Source organism: Tachysurus fulvidraco, chromosome 14 (assembly GCF_022655615.1).
Source record: "Tachysurus fulvidraco isolate hzauxx_2018 chromosome 14, HZAU_PFXX_2.0, whole genome shotgun sequence".
In the NCBI taxonomy this organism is placed as follows: domain Eukaryota; kingdom Metazoa; phylum Chordata; class Actinopteri; order Siluriformes; family Bagridae; genus Tachysurus; species Tachysurus fulvidraco.
The window spans coordinates 20,598,760-20,624,857 of record NC_062531.1 but is presented as its reverse complement, the minus strand read 5'-3'; the positions used below and the strand labels follow the sequence as shown (position 1 = coordinate 20,624,857).

The following is a 26,098-nucleotide window of genomic DNA, read 5'->3' as shown; positions in this document are numbered from 1 at the left end:
ACCGATTTAAAGCAGCTGAAGACATCCTCAGAAACATGACTTTGAGTCGGTCAGTCAGTTTTAGATGTTACATCTATCTACTAACCTGTAACTGTCTTTTTTTCTGACTTAAGGAACACTCGACCATGTCAATATTTGACAAGACATTTGATTAAAAAAACCAAAAAAAAAAACCAAGCAATTAACTTTAGTCTTCATTCAGGAGCTTGCAGTAATGTTTATTAGAAGTCAGGTCAAGGCACAGGACTTTGCATCACTCTCAATGTGTCATTTACAGAGAAACCAAGGCAGGACACGTGGAAAAACAACAAACAACAAAAATGGGGTGTTGGATAAAAAGCCGGTCAGGTCTTTGTGATCGTCAAATGTTTAGAAATGGTAATTATTTCCTCATAAAACGGACATGGTATGTAGATATGCATGAGTGTACAGATGAAAGTAAAGGCTGGGGGTAAAAATCATTACTAATCAAAAAAAAAAATCAAAAAAAAAAAAAAAATCCATAACACATCTGAAGATGTGAATTTATTACTATCTAAAATCTCTAAATCTCAAGCAAACGACTATAATACTGATTTTTTTTTTTTAAATCTAAGAATAAACCTTGAATCATCCAGTGTTGTAAATATCGGGCAGAGATTGTTTGCTGCTTTTGAGACCCACTGATCGGTTTAATACTGTAAGACTAATACTATACTGATCATGGATGAAAGTCAGTGCGGTTGAAAAAGGTATAAAGGACAGCGGGAAGACTTCCAGTCTTTTACATGTAACAGAGGAGTCACGGGAAAGTTCCTTTAAAACCTTTACAGTGTACATACATCATCTGCTTAAGGAAAATACAAACACTCGGAATATCACGGATGGAGCGATAGATTAAAAAGCAGAGATTGCACTTTTCGCACTGAAGCTTTTCTCTTACTCACACTGACTGATATGATCCGTAACAAAGCGCTTAAAAGGCGAACATTCGTTCGGCAAATAAATCTCACAGAAGCTTAATCTTAAATACAGAAAAAAAAAAGAATAAAAAATAATAATAACGATAGTAATTTAAAAAAGCAATGCTTAGTGTATTCATTCCAGAAATCTCAAACATTATACACATTATGGATGTTAATGACATGGATGCTTTTCTACTGTTATATCACAGTATTAGACATGTCATTAATATCATTTTGTAGTAGTTTGATCGGTTCATCAATACAGACACACCCTGAGAAAGGTCCCTCTGACAACATTTTTTTTTTTCCTCTGGTGGTCCAGAAGTCCCCGAGAATGATTGTAACTAAACTAAAGCTGGTCCCTTGAAGGGTTTAGAGAACTAAACTTGTCATTTCTTCCTGTACACTTTAAATGGAATCATTTTTAAATGATTTAAATGATTACTTTATTGATTACTTTATCCCCCTGTAGCTACAATGTGTGAAGAGTACAGTATGTGGACACACTGGCATTTCTCCTGTACTGAGAAAGAGAAAAAAAAAGTTTACTCTATGTTTACGAAGCTAAACGCTGCTTTATTTAAGATTTTCCGTACATTTCAAAGCCGTAATTTCAAGAATAGGGAATTAGTATTTTTTTTTTATTGTAATAAACAAGCACACGATCTTTTCGCCCGCTTGCACGTGCTGCATCACCGATTGGCTAATTATGCTCTGTATTACAGGAGGAAGTGAAGTGTGTATGCCATCCCTCCAACACAGAGACCATAATAAATTTTTCTCCTGTGTATATAAAGAATCACAGCAGTCATAAAGGCTACTTTTGTCAAGTTTGATGTCAATCACACCTGAGTTGTCATGATGAGTGCAGACTTGGTCAGGTTGATTAAAGTGACATCAAACGCAAACACGGTCGGAGAAAATATACACAAGTGTCATGGCACTGCGTTGCCTTAACATCTTTATCTTATAGTTCGATTAAACTTAATGCAATTGTGGGTCTAAAATATAAAAAGAAACAAAAAAAAACAAAAACAAATGAGAATTAGTGTCATCATATTTCTAGAACTGATAATAAGCTGATATTTGAAACTCTGATGCATGTATTATGACTGTAATGCATGTCGATTTGTAAAGTATCCTAAACTTTCTTGATTTAGATCTTGTTTCTGGACTTAGCAGTCCTTATGTCAGCTGATGCCTGTTGGGAATCATTCTTGATGTATGTTTATATAGGTTTATGTCACGTTTCATGATGTGATCATGATGGCGTGGACAAGAGCCGGGAAGGCGGAGTCTAGGGGAAGAAGAGGTAAATAATTTCTCTTAATTAACAATGTTTTGATTTTCCCAACAGTGAACGCAGGAGGAGATTTAAGGACGGAGAGTGAGAGCAGTAAGGAGAGCTGAACATGCAGAGCCGTGTACAGTACGTGTGTGAAAGCGTCTGTCGATATCTGCAAAAGAAATACGGAAAAGCGAAAGGAAGTCGCGTGAGGAAAAACGAGAAGCTCGTCATCATTCCGTTTCCTCATGCCTGCAACACACCTACGTAAAGCAACGGCTTGTTATTTCGTTCTGTTCTCAGTACAGGAAAACAGTCCAAGCGTAACTTATTGTCTGACGTCTTCACACATACATGGGATTAGACAGCAAGTTGTTCGGAAAATGCTGCCGTATTCATTTAATATAAAAAAAAAAGGAGAAAAAAAAAAGAGATGAGATATTATCTCAGACTTCATGCCAATTCAACACCACTGACTCATATATGAAATACTGCAGAGTGGGATATGAGGAATTGTTTAGTATAATGCCATACTGTAATATTCTCTTCTGGCCTTACATTACATTCCTGTTGAAATGAACAGTTAGTGCAAGAACATGTTGACACAAATAAAAAATAAAAAAATTAAAGTCTGGTAACAAAAACAATCAACGTTCAATAATAAAACAACAAAAAAAAAGTGCTACAGTGAGGTTCATAAAGCAAGGCGAATGTTTAGATCTCACACATGGGAATGTGGCTGGAGTTTCATGATTCAGTTTTTGAATTAGTATGATACAGTCTGACAGTGTGTGTGTGTGCGTGTGTGTGTCTTTGTCAGTCAGTACGAACATGCTTTACCATGTTGTTGTGGTCCAGAAAGTACCCAGGATTGGCTTAACAGTGAGAGCCCCACACACACACACACACACACACACACACACACACACACACACACACACACACACACACACACACACACAAACACACACACACGGGTTCATCTGAGCTGCGGCTGATACCAGATGATGTGAGTGCTCCTCTCAGATGGTGATGGAATGCTGTCTAAGCTTCGTCATTAAGAACTCATGAGTCAAATTATGTCTTGTGATTATCCCCACTATCTGAAAAAGAGTAAGAACACAAAGTATTTGTCATGTGTAAAAATAAGTACAAAGAAACACATGCACTTTAATAGGAACACCCGTACACCTGCTCGTTCAGGAACGTATCCGATCGCCCGATCGTGTGGTAGCGGTGCAATGCATAAGCTTCAGTTAGCGTTCGCATTAAATGTTCACATTAGAGCCAGATGAGTTGGTCTGAGTGTTTCACAAACTGCTAATCTCCTGGGATATTCAGTGTATGATATATAATACAAACAAAACAACCAACCAGCAAAACATGTGGTTGGTGAGAGGAGATAATCATCAACATCAGAGGAGATATGGTCTACAACAGCAAAAGACCACACAGGGTTACACTTTGGTCAGCCAAGTATTAGACCTCTGAGGATACACCTAGCACAAGTTCACTAAGACAAGAGAGTTAACAAAAAAAACAAAACAAAAACAAAGAATTTTGTAAAGTTTGTAGAATCTTTATCTGATCAGTTTACGCACTGTGCTGCTGCAGTGTGATTGGTTGACTGGATAACTGCACGAATGACCAGTGTTCCTATTAAAATGGCCAGCGACTGTATATGATCGCAATCAGGAACTGAAAAGATGCGTACAAGGCTTTGTGTGTGTCATCGTTAATGATTATTAGTGCTTGGGGAAATGTACCTCTCCTACTGCGTTGACCACAGGAAGGTGGCGAAGCCCCATGGTCCTGAACAGGTTAAAGACCTGAGACACGTGCGTGTTCGGAGAGACTGTGTATGGACTCGGGTTCATGTACGGAGTCACATCCTGCGGTTAAACAGAGAAAGGCATGAGCAATCGACAGGAATGGAGCTTGTGTGGAAATAATTAGGCTAATTAGTTCTGAGAGTTTAGGGAACAAACTATTAGAAGTTAAAAAGCCGCTTCGATGAAAAGGCACAGCGACACTAATTAATAACTGATTAGTTATTAATTAACAATGTCTTTAATGTCTCTCTCTATGTTTAGGTTTCTCTTTTGCGCTTGCTCTCGTTCCCCCGTTGTCCTCGGAGTATACGAGCTGAACGTGAGCACGGAGACCTCCTCTCCTAACAGACTCACCACTATCATGCGTGGGTTGAGGAGGGTGAGGTCTAGATCATGAATGTCAGGGTAGCGTGGGTAATCCTCCGTCATCTCTGCGTAAGAGAGCCGTGGCTGAGAAGCGCTCTGTGGCAGAGAAATGAGACGTGAAAATTGTCAGCTAATGGGATTGAATGAGAGGAAACAAACCCCCCCCCCAACACCACAGCTATCTATAGCCAGGAGACTGAGAGAACACTAACCAACACTGGCACGTGGTAAAGGTGATCATACTTATGTAGTTAATAGAGATTACAGCTGAACTTTGTGGTGACTGTAATCATGGTGGTGACAATATATAAATGCTTGTGATTATAGTGAATACTTAAACTCTATGCTGTTGAGAATATGGAGGCGATATGTGAGCATGGAGGAGATACTGAAGTTAGGAGCTGAGATGTAAACACTGACCGACTGATTTTCGGTGTAACACACTCCACGTATGAGCAGGTTGACGAGCTGCGAGCGCAGGATGAGGCCGTGAAAGGTGAGCGGCCGAAACCTCTCCTCCATACTCCACTCCTCACTAGGGGACTGGTCTGGGTACAGACTCGGGTACGGCGCGTGTCTGTCCGAAACAACACAAACACCATATGCATGACATGTACCAAGTACTGCGTGTGACTGACTGTATATTTATTTCACTCACTGTATATTTATTTCAGTCACTGACATAAAGAGTAGTTTCTGTATCTGGTGTAAGCTGATTTTAGAATAATTATCCCTATTTTAATGGATTTTATGGCAGAAATAGCAGATTACATGATGGAGTAAACGTTATGCAGAGTGCAGAAGGTGTTTTTTGGCTCTAGCATGCTAATTCTCATCCAGCTATGTTGTGATTGATAACAATGAGCATCCACCATCTCTGTTTGTTTCCAGTTGCTTGCCGTTTGGAGATGCGAGCTTGCCTCAGGAGGCAGACGATATGAATGTAAAACTAGCAGTAGATGAAAGTAGGGTGCAGTCCCTGAAGGCAGAACACTGTTTAACGAGCCGTAACAAACTGCATGCTCTGGTGAAACATTATGCTGGTTCTCTAAGAGCTCAGACTGCAATATGTTACTTATCAGATTACTCAGAGCCGAGCTCTTTCTTGTCGGATTATGCGAAACCTTACCATGTGATCAAACAAACAAACAAACAAACAAACAAACAAACAAACCTCCTTTTTGGTATTGTGTCCGTTTCCATGACACCAGTTTAACAAATGGGGACGTGAATAAATGAACAGAGTAGAAATATTAAAGTGTTTGTTTCTAACATAAAGCTATGTTCAGGGTTGCCAATACTTTTCTGAAGGTTCACCTGCAAGAATTGACAGCGTTGATCTGTGTGTTTGATCAATCGAGATTTCTAAATTCTGCTTCAAATAAGTGGCTGTGATTATTTATTAGTCAACTAGCTAAAACAAAATGCTTCTTTAGGCTAAAGTCCTAAAGACAAAAAGAACTAAATCACTGCACTGAACATCGTAATAAAAATAACATGTAGATTTGGCTATAAAGGAAAAAATAAATAAATTAATTAAAATAAATAAATAAATAAATAATAAAAAAAAGCGCAATACATGATACACAGAGCAACGTGGTTCCCATGTTTATGGTAAATTGGGAACTTAATAAATGTTCCTCATAAGGTCCTGATACGATCACGGCATTTTACTTAAAAATAGTATTTATATGTTAAAAATATTGCGGAAGGACGCGAACAAAAATAACAGTGAGAGCAAAGAGGATTGGTCAAAATTCTACAATAAACAGGAGGACAGAATTCCTACAAAGGCTGTGAGCGGGATTAGGAAAAGCAGAACTCTCACAGACCTCTAGGTTCATCTATAATAGTGAAATGAAGAGGAGGTGTGGGATTTCACTTTGTGCAGCAGACTGCACAACTGACTTCATCTAAACTGAATTATTGTCGGCTCACTATTTGTTGACGTAAGTCGCCGTCCCCGCTGCGGTGACAAGTGATGTATTAGTTGACCAGTTGACAGATCCAAAAGTAAGGGACGCTTTATATCAGATATCAGTTACTGAACTATTCCTTTAAAGAGTAATGGAAGTAGCAAGTTATTAATCTTCGGCAGCTTGATTTGACAGAAAGTGGCGTTACAGTGTGACACAGACTGCTTACCTTCGTTCCAGCATCTGCTGCAGGATGTCCTGACCTTCCTCAGTTAGCTCCACTCCCACCTGCTCATCACACATGTTACGTAGTTCACTGGAAGGGTACGATTTCATCGACTGGCACCTTCGCCTCTGCTCCCCCGCCCGTGTCAACACGCTTGTTTTCTATATAAAAAGACAACTTCCTTTTTATCCTTTTACATATTTATAACCCGGAGATTATTACACATTAAAGTGAAGAAAAAAATCAACATTACATAATGGAATTGATCATGTAATAACATGAAGGAAGCAGAAGCCTGTTGACTGTCGGGTAGAACATCACGTCAGTCCACATGTGCTTGTGTACATTCCTACTTTACAGGCTCCACATGTCACTACGCATAATCGTAACTAACACAGCTCTAACTGAAGCACTGCCTCCATAAGAGAACAAAAACTCTTCAGCATGAAAGTGAACCAAGTCATTTGAAATGCAGGTCGCTTGCTCCATCGTGTGGACAAAAACAGCACTGTATGAAAGTGACGTGGACTCGTATTGTTAAATAATAACGTGTGCGACAGAATAAAGATCTTCATCACCATCCTTTATCGTTATTATAATAATACAGTAATCCCTCGCCACTTCGCGGTTCAAGTTTGACGGCCTCAGTGCATCGCTGATTTTTCAAAAATATTTGTCGAAAAATAAAAATAAAAACAGTTGCCCAGGATGCCAGACAAAGAGAGAAACTCTCTCAGAGGCTTTGATTGGTTCCCCACGTGAGATCTGAGCTGATTGGCTGCGTATCATCGCATCCTCTCCCAGTTTCTTCCCTTGTTGTTTCTCGCCACTCTCGTTGCCGCGGTCAACTGTGTCTCGCGTATTGTGTTCGAAATTATCTTTTCGTTAAGCCCTTACAATTCCTCTTAAGCGCTGTGCCCCTGTGAAAGGTTCCTCTAATGAAGCCAAGAGGCAGAGGAAGATGATGACCATCAGTGAAAAGGTCAAACTTAGGGCCGATCCTACTTCGCGGATTTTCACCTATCGCGAGGGGTTCCGGTCCCCGTTAACCGCAATAAACGAGGGATCACTACAGTATATACTTTAATAAATAACAGAATTATCATTCGTGTTCAGTGATGAGTGACGGCAACCGTTGATGTTTGTGTCTGAAGACGTGACGAACTTTTAAAGAAATAAAAGCTCTGAAAGACTTACTGTAATCTGTAACCGTCACCCAGCTGTACTTTAAAACAGTACCTTAAATCTGATGTTGTTGCTGATAAGGATGTTCCCCTTCATGAACTCTTTTTCATTATCCCGGTTCTCGGTGACCACGGGGAAGGCGTGATATACGGTGGTCCTCAAGATGCTGACCAGAGACTGGATGCGTGTGTGTGGATACACGTAGGTCAGGTTGGGCTCCATGATGTCACTGGCAGTTAGTCTGAGAGTGAGAACGAAAATAATGAACAACAACAACAACAACAAACCTCTAGATTAATGTTATACTATTATGCACAGATAGGCCTAAAGAAAAACTGGTCTGTGCGATGAATACATTGTGATATACTGTGTGATAGTTTTGCATGTGTTCGTGTGTGATTGATGGCACACTGCTGTTATACTTAGTAGTTGTAGTCTATTGTGTGATTAAAACTCGTGTCCAGGCTGCATCGAGTTATTTTTCCAACTCCATTTCCCACTATTCATTTCCCAGCGTTCTTAAGTATGTCTACGCCTCCATAATATCTATGCAGCTTCTACGCTGCTTGTCGAGCGAGTTGACGAGAAAATGCAGCAGTATTTTCAAGTCATCCAGGAAAACCACAAACGAGCCCGCGAGGATGAAAAGACAGAAGCGACTTTACCAAACGACAGTAAGGGAGACACACAAAAAAAGAAAATGTATCGATCCGACCCGTAATCCGTATCGGCGCAGAAGAAGGGATGGGAATTAGTCTCTTAGTAGAGTGTCGTGGTATTGGTCAGTTTGCTAGATTGCAAATGTAGTGGTTTCTTTAGTGATGTGCTACTTTGACGTCTAATGTTGAGGTGCACGTTTTTAGCAAATAAAGATTTTTAATGGTTCGTATTTGTATTTTTTTTGTCTCACTTGTCCATTTCTACTTCAGTCTCCCACTCCAGCAGCGGCACTCCTCTCAGATGAATATGAATATCATAAATTCCTTTATTAAAAAAATCTCCTGTCCATTTGGCCACCTGATGAAAAATAAATAAATAAATAAATGGATCAGTAATATACAAAACATTTATAAACACACATCTTCTCTGAAGCATTTCTAGGTTTTGCTTATATTATTCTTACCCATTCTCAGAAACCAGTTCATTTTTTCTATACAGTAAACAGGTGACGATGAAGACTGACTCTGTGCTCACCATTAGCGTGATCATGATGGGAAGGCCATACGTGATCTCATTGGTCGATTCGATGAGGATGACGGTGAGGCTGATGGTCATGCGTACGACGCCTCCCAAAAAGGCAGCTGCTCCAATCAGAGCAAAAGTCCCTGAGTATATCTGCATACCAAGATTCCTAAAGCCCACAAGAGAAACTTATACCGTTTCCAAAGTAGTAAGAGATAACGTCAAACCAAAAGCTACACTAAACCAAATTAATCGATCTGGACTCGAGTTTATTCTCTGTTTCTCTTTCTTAAAAACATCTTGACACATACAGTAGGTTGTTAGTCATATCTGAAGTAAAGGCAACGCAAGATTTCCTCATAGGTCACCAAGAAATCTGATGGGTTTTGTTCATTTCTACTATTTTCGAGTAATAATGAGGACATTAAAGGTGGGGTGCATGATGTTTGAAAGCTGATGTTGACATTTGAAATGACCAAAACAATCACACCCCTAAGCCAAATGGGTGTCACCCCTGTTTTGATAGCTCCGCCCACACATACATAAGCAACCCAGGCAACTATTATGGTGGAACCTGCTGGGGCAGCTGGCTGAGGGATTATTTATCATCAGTTAATGAACTCAATAAGTAATACTATGGTAATACAGGTCAAATGTGTTTTTGTAGTACTGTGTGTTGTAAACTGAAAGGTATAGCTCCGTTTCACGTGGAAGACGACGTTCAACACCTAGAACCCGAGGCAGAGGTAACGGCAGGTATCCACCATGTCAATGTTTCAATCGCTTTCTGCTAATGTCACACATGCGCACTGAACACTCTCTCCACCGCATACTGACAAGACACGCCCCTTTCTGCTCATTGGCTACACGTTTGTTTTGTTTGTCGGCCCGACTCATTTTTCTGAAGCATTTTTCAAACATCGTGCACCCTACCTTTAAGGGTGGGATCTAGTATATATATGGTATTATAAATTGGCCAAGAAAAAGCTTTCAACTAGTCGAAATTTTCCGAATGAAAACGACAGTAAAAATATGTTTGGTTTCAGAGGCAAATTTAGAAATGGCTGTTCACTTAAATAAATCAAGCTAAAGCCTTTATCCAAACTATACACAGATCAGCCAGAACATTAAAACAACTGACAGTTAATAACCGAATAACATGAATGATCTTGTCACAGTGGTGTCAAGAGGATGGGAAATATTATACAGCAAGTGAACAGTCGGTTAATGGCTTGAAAGCAAGGGACAAATTGTAATTGGCTAAACGAGTGGATAAGAGCCTGTTGTGTGTGAAAATAGCAGAACATTCCAGCAGTTTCTGAAAATCTAAAACTTAAAAGGCGGTGAATTCACATTTCCTGAACCATCCCATCTGACACCAGCAACCGGACCACATCTAAAGGCCATGAATTTACGTTTAACCCTCTTCTGATGTTTGAAGTAAATATTATTAACTAAAACTCTTGACCAGGATGAGACGATGCTCGTCCTTTTTGGGTTTTTTTTTTTTGTTCCTTATACTGTGTCTGTGCATGAAAAATATAAAACACGATCAAGACGTACGTACATTTTGAGGACGTTGGCCACTAGGCGTCCCAGAGAGGCACCACAGAGCAGTGAAGGGACAAAGAGTCCACTAGGGACTGAGACACCATATGTCCAACAGCTCAGCATAAAATACAGCACAAAGAACAGAGAGAGTGTGACTGGACTAAAGGTGGCTGGAGAGAGAGAGAGAGAGAGAGAGAGAGAGAGAGAGAGAGAGAGAGAGAGAGAGAGAGAGAGAGAGAGAGAGAGAGAGAGAGAAAGAGAGAGAGAGAAAGAAAGAACAAGAACAGAGAGAGAAAGAGAGAGAGAGAGAACAAGAGAGAGAGAGTGAGAGAAATAAAGAACGGGAGAGAGAGAGAGATAGAGAGAATGAGAAAGAAAGAACAAGAGAGAGAGGGGGGGAGAGAGAGAGAGAGAGAGAGAGAGTTTGTAATTAAAAATACACAAAACATTTGACAATTTTTATTTCATTTAATTGTTTTTCAGCGTTCAGTGTTTCGATGCCAGGTGTGTGGACACAAGATGATACCTTATGTTTTGTTAGCTAACTTTCTCAACAGCGGCTCACTGTCAATTAGCGATTAATTGATAACGAAGAAGAAACGATGCATCTTAACCACCACTAATTTCACAGGGCTAATGTTCTCTGTAACTCAAGGCTAGTTCACGGGTGTGTGTGTGTGTGTGTGTGTGTGTGTGTGTGTGTATACATATGTGTATAATTAACAAGTATCTCACCATCTTGGTGGAACAGCTGGTGTATTGCAGTCTCCTGTGGGTTAAAGAAAAGTGTTGCCATGTCATTGTAGGTCTTATTGGAGCAGAAGAACCGCCGGATCGTCGAGTTCACGTCCTCATTTGCTGTCACCTATTTTTAATATAAAAAAAAAATTAAAAAAAGGATTTTTGATAAACGACTGTGTTCTCATCTAAACATATTCATGTATCGCATCTTAACTTGTCAAAGAGAAAAATCTCTATAAATAAACGTTAATGTGGAGCCCCCCCCAAAGGTTTATTACTTTTCAGTATCCAACTTTATATTTATGTATAAAAATATAGAAAATTTATATATTTCTAACAAAAAATATCAACTGATAAAATAAATAAATAAATAAATCTGTAAAACAATTGTCAAATTCTAAAGATTAAGTTAAAAAAAAAAACATTATTTCATTTATTTGAAAATAATAAGCTTTAATCAAAGTATGCAAATGATTTCTGGGTATATAATCTTACGCTAACTAGCGCTGTTGTGTTGTTAGCCGCTGGGGAGACTAAATCCCTGCACTCGCCCAGGGTCATGGAGGACATGAAAATCACCACAGTAGTCACCAGACACACCAGCAGACTCTCCAGCACCCTGAACACCAGGAAGAGTCCATTTGTTATTAGAAATATTTACTACAGCTAAAACAGAAATAACAGCCAACAAGCACCGTGTCAGAACGCTAACCTAATGAATTTAGCTTTGGGGTGGACGTTCCTCATGCGGTATTTGGCGAGCCGCTTGTTGATGCAGTTGAACGCTGCGCCGAGGAGGCCGCCTACCAACCCCATGAGCACGAAGAACGCCAGGTCCTCCGCGGTCCATAAATGACACTTCTTATCTCCGTCTGGACACTGAAGAGGAACGATACACAACATCAATAGAGAAATCTTACAATTCAAACTTTTTTTGGGATGACTGCTTGAGATTCACAGTGAAGAAAACCAATCGTCGGACCAAATGTCGGGAGATTCGAGTATATGAGCGAGTCTGAATACACGATGATACTGCAGCCAGTGGCTGGGAGTCTAAAAGATCATACTAGACCGTGATCTCAGCGAAATTTACTTTTTATTTATGAAATTTAATTTAGGTCAGAGTGTAGGATCAGCCATGACATGGTGTCCATGTAGCAGAGAGGGTTAAGGTTCTTGGCAGCTTTACAGAGATCAGTAACACAGAGCCTTTTAAACGCTTTTACCTTAAACTCCCCGAAGTTGAGCAGGCCGGGCAGCTGGAAGGAGCCCCATTTGTTGTAGTTGATCCCAGAGCGGAAGAAGTTGAGAGTGAAAGTGGCCGACATGGAGCAGAACAACTACAGGCCAAGACAAAAGGCAACATTAATTCTTTATTTTCAGTCTTTATTCTTTTATTTATTTATTATTGCATTACGTCCGGCATATTTTTGTCCGTGTCGTCGTTAATCAGTCTTCAAAATTTGAGCTGATATTACGATTTCAACCAAACGCTCTAACAACAAACTGGAGGTCCAGGATCTAAGCATTTCTCCCAAGGTGAACCGCTTCCTCACCACTTTCCACGTGAGAGCTTGGTTCCAAAAAGACGATCCTTCCTCCAGACTAAACAGAGTACCGCCGATGGGAGCCCCGAATGCTGCAGCCACCCCTGCTGCTGCACCTGCAGACACAAAATCCCTCTTATCCCTAAAAGAAGAAAAAAAAGCACATCATTAAAACAGCAGTATGAACCAATAACATATGATCAGCATGAAAGACTCGCAGTGTATACGTTGTTATGATGTAACAGCATGTCCTGGTGACGTTCTCACCTGTCGCTACGGAAGTAGGGGAACTGAAAGCGGATTCTCCTGAAGGTGATGCTCTGAAACTAAATTGAAGCATATTTGTTTTTTTGACCAAAAAAAAAAAACCAAGATCATTCTTAAAAACACTTAAAAAAAAAAAAAAAAAAAAGTCAATAAATAATATGAATTCCGTTAGATTGCTATAGCCGTTCTCTTTATATTGCTCTTAGTATCGCTTAACCTTTAAATACTCAATTCTGATTGGTCAGTATGGCGCAAATCAGCAGGTCAGGGTTCAAGCTTTAGCGCTAATACTTATTGTAACTAATAGATCCTTTTGGAAGGAGTCTCCAATGTCAGAGGTAACGGAATTAACGTTACGTTTTCTGACACAGAACAAGTGGCAGTACGGCTGGTGAGGGCACATCTGTATACAGCTGTCATAGCATACAGTAAGTGACAAGATGACTACAAACAAATAAAGAGTAGCATCCTTTAATAAATAACAGATTTTTTTTATATTGTGGGCAAATAATACACTTTGGGATGTTTGTTATTGAAAACGAATAACCTTAAGGGTGGGAACGGGGTTCCTTAGAACACCACAAACATCCTATTCCTTATTTAACAACTCCAAGTGCACTACTAATAGATTTACTGTATCAATTCTGGTGTTAAGTATAAATAACTTCAACCATTAAGCTGATGTATGTGGTTTAGCAAATAAAAACCTTTGTTAGTTTGTACCTGGGGAAGTCCAGCTCCAATAATGGCACCGCTGTGGATCATGGGTCCTTCTTTCCCTACAAACAAACCTGAATGCACAAACATGTGACATTAAACCTATAAGAGTTTAAAAATAATCATGAAGGAATATCTGACACGATATTACAGATGTCGTTGTAAACAGCAGCTTAAACGACGTGGTGTTTTTCGCTACCTCCGGCTACGGCGAACAGAACGCCGACGGCTTTGCAGATAAAGGTGCGCAGTCGCACGATTCCTGGGATCTTCACACCGTTCAGGTAACTTTTGATTTCTGGAATACCTGATCCAGCAGCCACAGGCTGAAATAATACAATTATGGCATTCAAATCTTTTCTTCGAGAAGTACGACAGGCTGACAGATGAACACAATACCGTATATAAGATACGTGTGAAGAATGAAAAACTTAATCCTGGTCATTCTGCACTGCACAATATTACAGTTAGATATTTAACTCTCAGGCTGAGGCTAATATAGTGATGTCATGTATTTCCCAGCCTAAGGATGATGATGAGGATGATGATAGTGGTGGTGGTGAGTGATCCGATTACATCAGATCTGATTGCGGTGCTAGGGTGTAACGGCTGTGTTACCTCGATCAGAACCAGGACGCTGGCGATAAACACGAACGCCATGTTGAACGCTAGAAGTTCAAGCAATGACAAAGCAAGGCAGCCGTTTTCACTGCACTCCTCCACAGCTAAACGGAATTACGTTAAGGATTCACGATCGTTCATGATCGAAAAGCAACACGGATAAACGCTGTAAACACTAAAAAAAAAAAAAACGCTATATGGAGGATACATTTTCCCACCAGTCTGAACTTCAGCTGGGTGAAGAGGTGCACGAAGAAATCGACAAAGACGCCGATCTAAAAAAAAAAAAAATACATAAAAAATAATTAATTCCTTAAACAACAAAACATCCTGAACATCCCTGGACACTAGACCTAGTGTATAATTCGTATCATAACGTGTCGTACCAGGCCTGTAGATACTCCGATAGCAAACACTAACATCCACTTGACAGCTTCATACTTTTTGGCTTTCTGGAATGAAATGAGAGAGAAATAATTTCAGTGAGAAACAGTTCATCCAGAAACAGCACACAGCAGTCAGAGATTCATAGCTACCTTATTGTCCATCCCTTCCAACACCTCCACGTAAGGCTCGTTAATACACCGGTCATAATCCAAACTCTGCAAACATACACCAAAAAACATTCAAACAGTCTCTTTATTCTTCACAGGTTCAATTGAGCTGTATCGTACATAGTATTCTCACCTCGTAGTCTTTCCGTGGTAGGATTTCATCTTCATCTTCTCTGGTTTCGCCCAGGATCGTCTGACAAAGTAGAAACGACACGATGCATCACAAACTTCATAAATGAACTAATCCCAAACGAACGATCAGAACGGATATGTTCACTCGAAGCCCTATCCCTTGTCATTCAGTTAAAATATTACAGAAATGTCACTGTATATGAATAGGCTTAGAGCTGTAAACGATTGTAACTTGTTTTCGACAAAAAAGAAAAACCCCGCTAGCGCAAAAAAGCTGCCGCACCATCGCACGTGTAGACTTTCAAAACGCTGCACATTTTATACAGTAAAACTTCCTTAGCCTGCTAAACTATTCCTACAGTAGTCATGTGATGAAAATGCCTTCATGAACTGAACACCTTGACTCACAGACAGGAAGAATAACCTACATCTAAACCAAAAAAAAATAAATAAAAATAAATGACATAACTTAAACTGATATTGTTTACTAGATAATCAACCAAACTGATCAGGATCAAGCGTGGCTCTGTTTTTATTTACTATATTAATAAATAAAAATAATTGATAATATACATTATCCTTATTACTGCTGCCTAGTTCGGAGCCAACAAATAACTCTATCTTTAACCGAAACTTTGCCATCTACAGTGTGAAACCCAGAATACTTCTACGTGCTGCTTTTTTATGATGATTTGGGGTAGTGATTTTCTGCCGAATTGCTGTTATCTTCCAATTACGTACCATTAGCTTAATTTATTTACGGGTCAAGAGGTCATTGAAAACTTTTAAGGTGCTACTGCTGGATCAGATGCTAAACGGGTGCTGATTTATATTTAAGCGTGTTTTCTGATAGATTGTGATAGATCTCTACCTATGAATACATTAACACTCTGTCACAAGGTTATAGACTTAAGATACCATCAAACTAAATCTGTTCAGGATTATATTTAAGATATATAAAAGGAGTCTCCAGTGTAAGTCTGTATGATTTGTGCCAAAGGACGAAGTTAAAACTGATCTAAAAGGAAACACATGCTCACGCTCTGCTGTAGACTCGTTTTCTTACGCCTTCAGCGTTTAATTCATTACATGCGGCGTTCGAGCAGTGACATTTCCTGATGTCCTGATAGCCGTTCATCCTGTGTACGCACGTGCGTTAATCCTTACTGATCTTATTTCTCTATTTAACAAGTGAAATGTGTCAGTATCCATCACACTGGTCTAAAAACTACATTTCCAGTTTTCTGCATATCTGTAAAGATCAAAATCTGGTGTGTTGCTGGTAAGCATAATAAATCTCTCATCGTTTATATGTTAATCCTCAACCATTTTTCAGAGGAAAAAGTCGTCCTAAGGTTTGCAGCAGATTCCTATATATACGTTAAACGAGGTTTTATATGAGAAGTAGTGCGTATATGAATGGGATCAGGAGTCATTTAGGATTCAGCCCTAAAACAGCTTGACTTATTGATGTAGGATTGTGTCACAGGACCAGATGGTCAATTATTCCTAAACAAAGGGCTTACTTTGTCCTTTCTGTTTCTGTTCTAAAGACTGTTTTAAATACAGAAATTAAGAAAAAAAACTATTTATGGCTATAGGTAAAGTTCCCCTAATGTTAAAGAAGATTTAATATTAGACTGAATCTTGTGACTGTAGTAAAGCTACATAACTCCGACACAAGGAGAACTGAAAGCTGCAGGATTCATTCACACTAAAGTCCAGAGTGGAAACTGCAAATCATTGCTGTTAGATGAAAACCCACGATCTTGGTGTGTTGTGCAGGAAGAAAACAAGCGGCTGGTGCGTCCATTACAATCTCTGCTAGCTAGCAGTGTTAGCTTTAACCACAAAACAATGAAAAGCATGCCGGAGATTGTGTTCTATTCTTCTTCCTATACGGCACAATAACCTACCAGCTCCTCTGGTGTTCTGGTGTCTCCCTCTCTACAACAGCATTGACAACACAAACAGCTCCCACAACACGCCATCTTCAGCATCATACACTGGTGGGCATGCCACCCGTGTCACGTGAGCTTCAGGGACGCGAAAAGGCGGATTCAAGTGATTTGTTCCTGCGCTCGATTTGCGCAGAACTATTTCAAGTTTATTTTTTTTTCCTTAGATAAGAATTTCTATAAGAATGATTATAAACTCGAGCCTATTGATTTATTCACAGAGTTATTTACATTTTATTTGCGGTATGACCTATATATTAATTAATATTTATTAACATATTAATAGAGGTGGGTGTAGATTAGCTCTTATATGTTATTTGGCACAAGTAAATAATAGGCAATTAATCATCAGCAGTTAAAATCCTTTTTATTTAAAATAGCAAAACAAAAAGTGAGAACATTGAATGAGTTAATCAAATTTATAATAGCTTCTTTGAAAGAAATACACGCATACACTCACATACACACACATATACACATACATACACGCACACTACACACACATATATATATATATACATGCACATATATATACACACACACTGTGTGACACAGTTTATTGACTTTATATAATTAACGGTAGCTCACCTGTGTCTGTGTATATTACTCTTTTTTATTATCTGTGTGTATTACTCTTACACAACCCTCCTCTCTGCGTTTTTACGCAAACACGCACATTTCCCAGGCCGTGAAGGGGGCGTGCCCTGGGCTCCGAGGCTCCGCCCACTCTATCTATAGTAGTAGCATTTTCGGACCCATTCTGCTGATGCTGGACCGGTTGGTCGAAGAACTCTTTCCAGCTCGCATATATTTATTTAAATACCCAGGAAATAGTTAGCGGTAAGTATATCCGGCTTCGTTGTCATTATTCCCCAGTATAGTATAGACTGTGCTCCGGTGAGTGAACCAGCTGTCTTTTTAACTTTTCGTGCTAGCTGGCTAACAACGCGCGGCGTCGCGCGGCTGTAGTGCACGAGCGCACATGTTTCCGAACGTGCTTTTGAGCTCGAGACACTGGTTTAAACAGTAGCTTAGTTAACTAGTTTCTTGATTAATGACTACTCTAACACGTGGTTAATCCTGCTGGCTTAATAAAGCTCATTATGGAGCACGTTCCTGTATGTAACAAACCTCCTAATTGCCCCGTGCTCTCATGTAGATGATGAGTTGTGTACTAAATATTCAGCTGTTTATTGTTTCCGCTTGTGCACGACAGTGTAGCAGTGATGGTGAACCAGAGGGAGGAGAACGGGTGCTTGTCGTTTAAAAGCGACTCGAGCGGGGCGAGTAACAGCGGTGAGAGCTCCAAGGAGAGCTCCAGGTGTTCGACCCCTGTGGGGGACACAGACCGCGGAGACAGACTGAGGGACAAGATGAGGAAGCGTATGGAGTCTGGGGATCGCTGGTTCTCCCTCGAGTTCTTTCCTCCACGCACAGCTGGTGGTGCTGTCAATCTCATCTCCAGGTGATCCACCTACTGCCCACACACACACGCACACACGTGTATATATACTTATACACACACACACACACACACACACACACCTACAGGTGATCCACCTACTGCTCCAAAGCTTACAATTCCTTCCACATCCAAAGCTGACAATTCAGTTTATTAAATAATGCAGTTTATTTCTATAGAGCTTTTTTTTTTTTTTTTTTACAAGTGACATTGTCTCAAAGCAGTTACAGGACATAAACATAGAGCAAAAAGGAAAGGCAAACCGGTTCTTAGAAGGCTTGCCAGTGGAACCAACTTCGAACCAGCAACTTCGAACCAGAGCCCTGACCTCAACCCCACTGAACACCTTTAGGATGAACTGAAAACCCCAGATCCCTTCACATGACATCAGTGCCTGACATCACAAATGCTTTTGTGACTGAAAGAACACATTCTCACAGCCACACTTCAAACTCTATTGGAAAACCTTCCCAGAAGAGTGGTGGTATTTTATAAGAGCTAAGGGGACTACATTTGGAATGAGCTTTTCAATGACGTGTGTAATGGTCAGGTGTCCACAGACTTTTGGCTATACATGTTGTTTCTTAGAGAAAGAACAAGGCCTTATTTTTAGCTGTATGCTCCTAAGCGGCAAGTTTATATATTTATTTTTCTCATAATGCTTGCCCTTGGCAACCGGTGCTAAGCAGATGAAGTGATTACCTTGATATTTAAGTCTTATGCAATGCTACATAATACTGTGGATATAAAAGGTTTCCACACCCTTGTTAATTTGGCAGGTTTTTTTTATTGTGTAAAAAAAAATTAAATCATATCAGAGCCTTTTCCAACTTTGATGTAAAATTGCAACAAACATTAATGTGGAATTCAAAAAGAATGATTTTAGGGGAATTTTTTTTTCATTTTTTTTATAATTAGGAATGTGGCAGTGTTCAGAATCAGTAAATCACTGTGAATGTTTTGCCCATAAAAACACAGCACATCATTAAAAGAACACGTAGTGAAGCATGGCAGTGGCAGCATCATGATGGAGCTGGAAGTGGCTTTAGTTAGGGTAAGAGAATGATGAATAACTCCAGATTCCAGTCTGCATGGTGACTTGAAGTGGTCTGTGCACAGGAGATGCCCAGCCAATTTGACAGCGTTAACATGCTTTTGGAAGAAAAAGTGGCAAAATATTGATAAGTCAGGAGGTGCCAAACTGATAGACTTTTGCCCAAAATGTTTTTTACATCACAGACATGCCATTTTAACAGGGGTGTGTAGACTTTTTATCGTCACTGTATACAGTCATCTTGACTAGCAAAATAAATATTATCGTAGAACTTGATTAGTTAGCCAAGCGGTATTGATTGGGCTAATTTGCTTTCTGTTTTAGATTTGACCGTATGGGTTCTGGTGGACCTCTCTTCATTGACATCACTTGGCATCCAGCAGGTGATCCTGGCTCAGACAAAGAGACATCATCCATGATGATTGCTAGCACAGCAGTCAACTACTGTGGCCTGGAGAGTGTGCTGCACATGACCTGTTGCAAGCAAACACAAGAGAAGCTCACATTCTATCTGAGCAAGGCCAAGCACCTAGGACTGAAGAACATCATGGCACTGAGGGGAGGTTAGATACTCAAGTGTTGTATCAGACTTTTGTGTGTACTGTATCCTTCACGCAGTGCATGACAACAACATATCTATACAGATCCCATTGGAGCAGACTGGGAAGAAGAAGAAGGAGGGTTCAACTATGCTGTAGACCTGGTGAAGCACATCCGCAGTGAATTCGATGATTACTTTGACATTTGTGTCGCTGGTACGTATTGGTCAGCAGTGTGAGTTCTGTTCTGTACAGTGTTGTGTTTTCACTGATCTCAAACCACCTGAACCAGTCTGTCAGCTAATGATCAAACCCTTTATATGTTGGATCAGTAGGGAAAATGTACAGTGATTTTTTATATTTTTTCCCTCCTTGTTTTCTATAATAACCAGGCTACCCAACTGGGCACCCAGAGGCTGATAGCTACGAAGAGGACCTGAAACGCTTAAAAGAGAAAGTGGATGCAGGAGCACACTTTATTGTAACTCAGCTCTTTTTCAGAGCTGAAACATTTCTGAAGTTCCTTAAGGACTGCAGAGCTATTGGTATCACGTGTCCTATTCTGCCTGGAATATTCCCCCTTCAGGTACTTAAAATTAGTTTTAATCTGAATGTAATCCATGTGACTGTTCACCCTCATTAGATCAGACTCGGTACCTTAGGCTATAAAGCATTATAGACTGAATGAATTCACACATTATTGAGTCATATAGATGTATCTACAGAAGGGTCCAGAAATTCCTTATTTTATGTATGTATTCCTTAAACGAATCAGTAGTTGATATAACACAGTGCTGTTGAGTTCTCTAATCAGATTGGGCAGAAAGTGCTGATTAATATTCTATAATAGCACGTCTTACAGTTGTTCTTACACAGTTCCTGATTGTATTTGAGGATCATTTTTGTCTTCACAGGGTTATCACTCCCTACGTCAACTGGTCAAACTATCAAAGCTGGAGGTGCCAGAGGAAATCATGAAAGTGATCGAGCCCATCAAAGACAATGATGCTGCCATCCGTAACTATGGTGTGCAGCAGGCCGTAGAAATGTGCAAGGTGCTGCTGAACAGCGGTGATGTACCTGGCTTGCACTTTTATACACTCAACAGAGAGGTGGCTACAACTGAAGTACTCCGACAGCTTGGCTTATGGGCTGAGGACCCTCGGTGAGCAAAGCAGAGCTGGCGCTTTAGCTCCATAGTGCATTCATCCTGAAAATAACAGTTTAAAAAAATAACTGTAATCAAATTGTTGACTCTGAGGTAATCTTTTTTATAAGGCGACCTCTACCCTGGGCTATTAGTGCTAATCCCAAACGGAAGATGGAGGACGTCAGGCCAATCTTCTGGTCCACAAGGTCCAAAAGCTACATCTATAGAACACAGGACTGGGATGATTTTCCCAACGGAAGATGGTACCTGGATTTTTGTGTATTATACGTGTTTTAAATATTTTAGCACTATTATAATGATAATTGAAATAGATTTAGCAAAACACTTTCAATCAAACACTTATAACACAGTACATATAACTTTCTTCTGTTATAGGGGGAACTCCTCATCTCCAGCTTTTGGTGAACTGACTGACTACTATTTGTTCTACCTGAAGAGCAAGTCCCCAAAAGAAGCCCTGTTAAAAATGTGGGGAGAGGAGCTAATGAATGAACAGAGTGTGTATGAAGTCTTCACCAACTATATTACAGCACAGGCCAACCAAAATGGACACAAGGTAGAAGGACCGTGATTGTAGATCCTTTATTCCAAAACCTATAACAGATTATAGTGTCTTTTACAAAGCACATGTCTATCAATCAGTTCTGTAGGTTTTATGACCTTGAAAAAATGACAAGCTTATGTTTTTAAATTTAAAAATGTGTAGATATTAGTAATAGTAGTAGTAGTAACATACACTATATTGTTTTCATTTTAATAAGGTGATCTGTCTACCATGGAATGATGACCCTCTGGCTCCAGAAACAAACATGCTAAAGGATGCATTAGCCAAAGTGAATCGTAGAGGTATCCTCACAATCAACTCCCAGCCCAACATCAACGGCAAGCCTTCTTCTGACCCAGTCGTAGGTTGGGGACCACCAGGAGGATACGTCTTCCAAAAGGTAGCCAAATCATGAAAAGTGTTATAGCTGTGTTCTGGAGGCTCATCATCTTTACTTTAAGTCATATACATCATTACTCTTCAAGAAAAAGTGATCAGATTATGTAGCATTTCTACGTATTTCAGTTTCATTGTTTGTTTGTTTTTTTAATGGGAAATGGAGTATTGAGCTACATTATTTTAACTAGATATTAATTTTCAACTATGGACTCTTATTAAAAAAAAATTAATTTTTTTTTATTCAAAGGCTTACCTGGAGTTTTTCACATCAAGTGAAAATGCAAGTGCCCTTTTAAAAGTGCTGAAGAAATATGAGCCACGTGTGAACTATCACATCGTCAACGTGCGGGTAAAACAAACTTCCCGTTCTCTCTGCATTTTCCGTACTGATGCATGTTCATACTACGGTTTTCCACCTTTATATAATCATCGTTACATGACTTTCTCTTCTTACAGGGTGAGAATATTACAAATGCTCCTGATATGCAACCCAATGCTGTAACCTGGGGGATTTTCCCTGGCAGAGAGATTGTTCAACCCACGGTGGTGGACCCAGTCAGCTTTATGTCCTGGAAGGTGAGGACCAATTTTATATATGATTATTTTATCAGGGCTTTTCACACTTGAAATAGTTAATCTTGGGTGATTTGTAAACTCTGGATAAAAGGAATCCTGGATGATCTTGTTTCCTATTTCTCACTGCTCATACTTGACCCGGGGTTAACAACTAATCCTGGCTGTTGTCAACTAAAACACTGTACATTCCTAAACCATGGGTTAACATCTTGTTTGCATGTTTGTAGTGTCAACAATCAGGATTGGATAAATACAGCATGTGACCAGTTTAAATAAACGGCTTGTCTCATTTTTGGATCAGTTTGGGGGGAAAAAGGACCGGTCTGCTATTCTGTGTGCCTGAACATGCGCGATCTTTCACAGCTTTTTAATCTTTTTAACGTAGTTGGATCAGGTTGTTGATATCTAGCTTCAGTGTCATGTTTTTTGCCCGCTTGCTACTGCATGCATTTGTGTGATGTTCAGTGATTTGATGCCTGATGCTCCTGAGTCATTTTTGTTGTTACTACATCCTGGTTTTGATCTTTTGTTGATTTCTTTTTGTCTATTTTGCATTATCCCTTTCATCTTTCTTCGCTAAACGCCGACCTCTGCCTGTTTCCAGTTCTGATTTCTGTCTGCTTGCCCTTGTCAATAAAATACTCTTACTGCACCTGCATCTGTCTCAAATCTCCGTACATAACATTCACTCGGTTCCTAAAATCCTTTTCTAATTTCTCATTGTGCGATCCAGACATTCAGGACACCCTATAAATAAACTTGTCTCCTGTTTGCTCCAGCTGATGTGTTTTATCACCTTTTGACATTGTTTTATTTTTCCCTCGAACGTTGCAACTACTGTTTATACAGCATGCTGTGTTTCTGTGACTGTGCAAAGCATGTGATATGACGCATGCTCTGTTCAGTTTCTGTCATCTGTTGTGAAGCATCTAACTGTAACACCGGATTGTACACATTTGGCACCAGAGTTTCAGGTTAACCCTGCAAAAGCCGTGCTAAGCCTAAAGCGTTAAACGTTCCTCTACCCAAGTATAGAATGATGATGATATCCCAAGGTTCAGCATAGTGTGAAATGCCCTTTTTATATATGTGTGTATATATATGAGAGAGCTACAGTAGATAGATAGATGGAAATTGATTGATGGATAAATGTCTGTCTATAGTTTTTTGCAATATCAGTAGCTTCATATCAGCCAAATACAAATAACAGCACAATACATATAATCAGAATGTGGATAAGTGTGATCTGTGACACTGACCTTGGCTTGGTGGATGGTTCCAGGTGGGGCTACTTTGAGTATTTCACCAGATGCTGATCTGAGAATTTTATGCACCACAGTGTCTAGAATTTACATGGTAAAAAAAAACCCATCTGTTTACTGACAAGTCTGTAGTTGAACATTTTAGAAAAAAGGCTAAGCAAAAAATGAGGTTTTGGTGAGCCTGTGCCCGGGTAGCTCCGGATTTCTGTGCTCGGCTGAGAGGATCGTGCCGTTATAGACCCGTCTACCTTAGTGTGTTCTGAGCTGCTTTTCTGCTCAGCAGTTATAAAGAGCAGCTATTTTTGTGTGTGTGAAAATCACAGATCAACAGTTTCTAAAATACTGAAATGGTCAAGTCAACAAAATGCCACAAAGAGTTTTTATATTATAGTTTTTGCAAGAATCTATTCACTGCTACCACATGACTTGTTAATTGCGCAATTCCACTAATGAGCAGGTGTTCAAATGTTCGTAATATGCTTTATGGTTTATAACCTACTGCTTATAAACATAATAATGCAGGACAGTGTTTCTATTAGATTTAAAGGTCACATACATCTTTACTCTCCTGCCCAGTTTGAAAGCTTCACACCTTTTGCATAACTTCTTATCTTTATTGTTCTATAAAAAAGACCTAATCTGAAAGGGAAATCACCTGTAGCTACACTTGCCAGTGATAATGCAGTTTTCTTTTCTCATTAGGACGAGGCGTTTGCGTTGTGGATTGAGCAGTGGGGGAAGCTGTATGAGGATGAGTCCCCTTCCAGAATGATTATCCAGTACATCCACGATAACTACTTCCTAGTCAACCTAGTGGACAATGATTTCCCCCTGGAAAGCTGTCTTTGGCAGATCATCGATGACATGTGTGAATTGCTCAGTGCACCACCAGTACCACTGGATGAAAAAGTTCAATAGCCAATCTGCTGCTGCTTCATTATAGGACTTTTGTTAACACCCCACATAGGCAGTTACTATAATGCCACTGACCACTCGGTCGTTGGTACGTATGATACTGAAATCTCAGTAATATTCACAGCAGTGATTGGTTTTAAAAGTCATTCATGTTGAGTGGATTATTTTAAAAAGGGTGCATTATTAAGGACATATGGTTCTAAACCATAGATTATTAATATAGGGCAAAATTATTTGCCTATATTATGTCAGCACTTAAATTACTATCATGAGTTTAACTTAACTGCTTTTAATGCTATTTATAAACAGAACTTTTGGTTGTCGCACAAGTCCAAAGTCTGGGGCATTTTGAGGCTGTATTTTGGGAACTTTTCCCAGCTCGAGTACACACACACACTAAGGAAAGTGTGCTGTGTTTTTAAAGAGATCGAATAAGATGTTAATGCACAGCATCCAAAGCCATAGATGTCGACAGTGATTGTAATTACTGTTATAAACTGAAGGAAAAAAAAAAGCAATCACTTGTTTATTATTTCCCCAGTTTTTGTGGGCTGCTGGTTAAAAACATCAAAATAAAAATTAATATTCTGCAAACTAAGACCTTGATTTGTCTCATTTTTGCCACGTTATTGTATTCATCAGCCGTGTTCCAGAATCTGTGAAACTTTAACACACCTGTAGATTATGGGATGGAATGAGAGTAAAGGTGAAACCTTATCACCAGAGAAGAATAACTGGGCTCGTTCTCATCAGCCGATGTGATGTCACATGTGCCCACCTTATTTATTTATTTATTTATTTAAACGATCATTTATAAATCATTAAAAAATGTATAAAGTGAAATAATAGTTAACATTATCAAAAAAGCTAAAAGTATGAGAGAACATGAAAAAAATCTATATATATAACATGCTTAAACAACAAATACAATGTTAAGAAAATGATCTCACTCCTATCTCTGAATATTGAAATCCTGTGCACAATTAGCTGGGAGGAGGTGAGGAGCTCATGTTATAATCTACCCATAAAATGACCTAGTTCTGATGATGTTCCTGTTTTCTTTCTTGCTTTAGCATATTTCCACTATCAAAAATCTCTGCTTAAGCTTCTTTAGCACCCGTCTCTGTACTGTCATCATCATTTCTGATGATA

General features: G+C 39.5%; 2 protein-coding genes across 5 annotated transcripts; one reads left to right on the top strand and one right to left on the bottom strand.

Annotated features, from left to right (window-relative positions):
• Nucleotides 1-193: 193 nt before the first annotated feature.
• Nucleotides 194-17,108, bottom strand: clcn6 (chloride channel 6). Of its 2 annotated transcripts, XR_007137772.1 has the most exons (24): nt 16,983-17,085; nt 15,068-15,127; nt 14,917-14,982; nt 14,767-14,832; nt 14,589-14,655; nt 14,378-14,484; nt 13,959-14,085; nt 13,766-13,833; nt 13,043-13,101; nt 12,785-12,917; nt 12,455-12,568; nt 11,941-12,107; nt 11,724-11,847; nt 11,223-11,352; nt 10,504-10,657; nt 8,949-9,105; nt 8,665-8,771; nt 7,809-7,995; nt 6,573-6,730; nt 4,848-5,004; nt 4,416-4,523; nt 3,996-4,121; nt 3,192-3,332; nt 194-3,143 (listed from the first exon to the last, which is right to left on the bottom strand). XR_007137772.1 is itself a non-coding variant. In XM_027167534.2 (23 exons), exons 1-23 carry the CDS (start codon nt 17,067-17,069, stop codon nt 3,252-3,254), a joined length of 2,610 nt encoding a protein of 869 aa, XP_027023335.1. In that variant the 5' UTR covers nt 17,070-17,108; the 3' UTR covers nt 194-3,251. The 2 variants fall into 2 exon arrangements, 1 of the variants encoding a protein (XP_027023335.1); XM_027167534.2 differs by having other exon boundaries at nt 194-3,332; nt 16,983-17,108.
• A 597-nt stretch (nt 17,109-17,705) lies between these two features.
• Nucleotides 17,706-25,544, top strand: mthfr (methylenetetrahydrofolate reductase (NAD(P)H)). Of its 3 annotated transcripts, none has more exons than XM_027167528.2 (12): nt 17,706-17,864; nt 18,241-18,489; nt 19,865-20,103; nt 20,185-20,295; nt 20,472-20,665; nt 20,994-21,244; nt 21,358-21,492; nt 21,626-21,806; nt 22,012-22,194; nt 22,441-22,542; nt 22,650-22,769; nt 22,997-23,078. In XM_027167528.2, the coding sequence occupies exons 2-12, from the start codon at nt 18,251-18,253 to the stop codon at nt 23,030-23,032; spliced, it is 1,791 nt and encodes a 596-aa protein (XP_027023329.1). In that variant the 5' UTR covers nt 17,706-17,864; nt 18,241-18,250; the 3' UTR covers nt 23,033-23,078. The 3 variants fall into 3 exon arrangements, with proteins under 3 accessions (XP_027023329.1, XP_027023325.1, XP_027023327.1); XM_027167524.2 differs by lacking the exon at nt 22,997-23,078 and adding an exon at nt 24,734-25,544 and having other exon boundaries at nt 17,707-17,864; XM_027167526.2 differs by lacking the exon at nt 22,997-23,078 and adding an exon at nt 24,734-25,544 and having other exon boundaries at nt 17,739-17,864; nt 18,246-18,489.
• The last annotated feature ends 554 nt before the right edge of the window (nt 25,545-26,098 follow it).

Coding starts and splice junctions, on each gene's coding strand:
- clcn6 (XM_027167534.2), bottom strand. CDS start 17,069: ATGATGCTGAAGATGGCGTGTTGTGGGAGCTGTTTGTGTTGTCAATGC. Junction 12,918..13,042: donor CCCTACTTCCGTAGCGACAG/GTGAGAACGTCA, acceptor TTCTTCTTTTAG/GGATAAGAGGGATTTTGTGT. Junction 4,524..4,847: donor GTTACACCGAAAATCAGTCG/GTCAGTGTTTAC, acceptor TCTCTGCCACAG/AGCGCTTCTCAGCCACGGCT.
- mthfr (XM_027167524.2), top strand. CDS start 18,251: ATGGTGAACCAGAGGGAGGAGAACGGGTGCTTGTCGTTTAAAAGCGAC. Junction 20,666..20,993: donor CTGGAATATTCCCCCTTCAG/GTACTTAAAATT, acceptor TTGTCTTCACAG/GGTTATCACTCCCTACGTCA. Junction 22,543..22,649: donor ATCACATCGTCAACGTGCGG/GTAAAACAAACT, acceptor CTCTTCTTACAG/GGTGAGAATATTACAAATGC.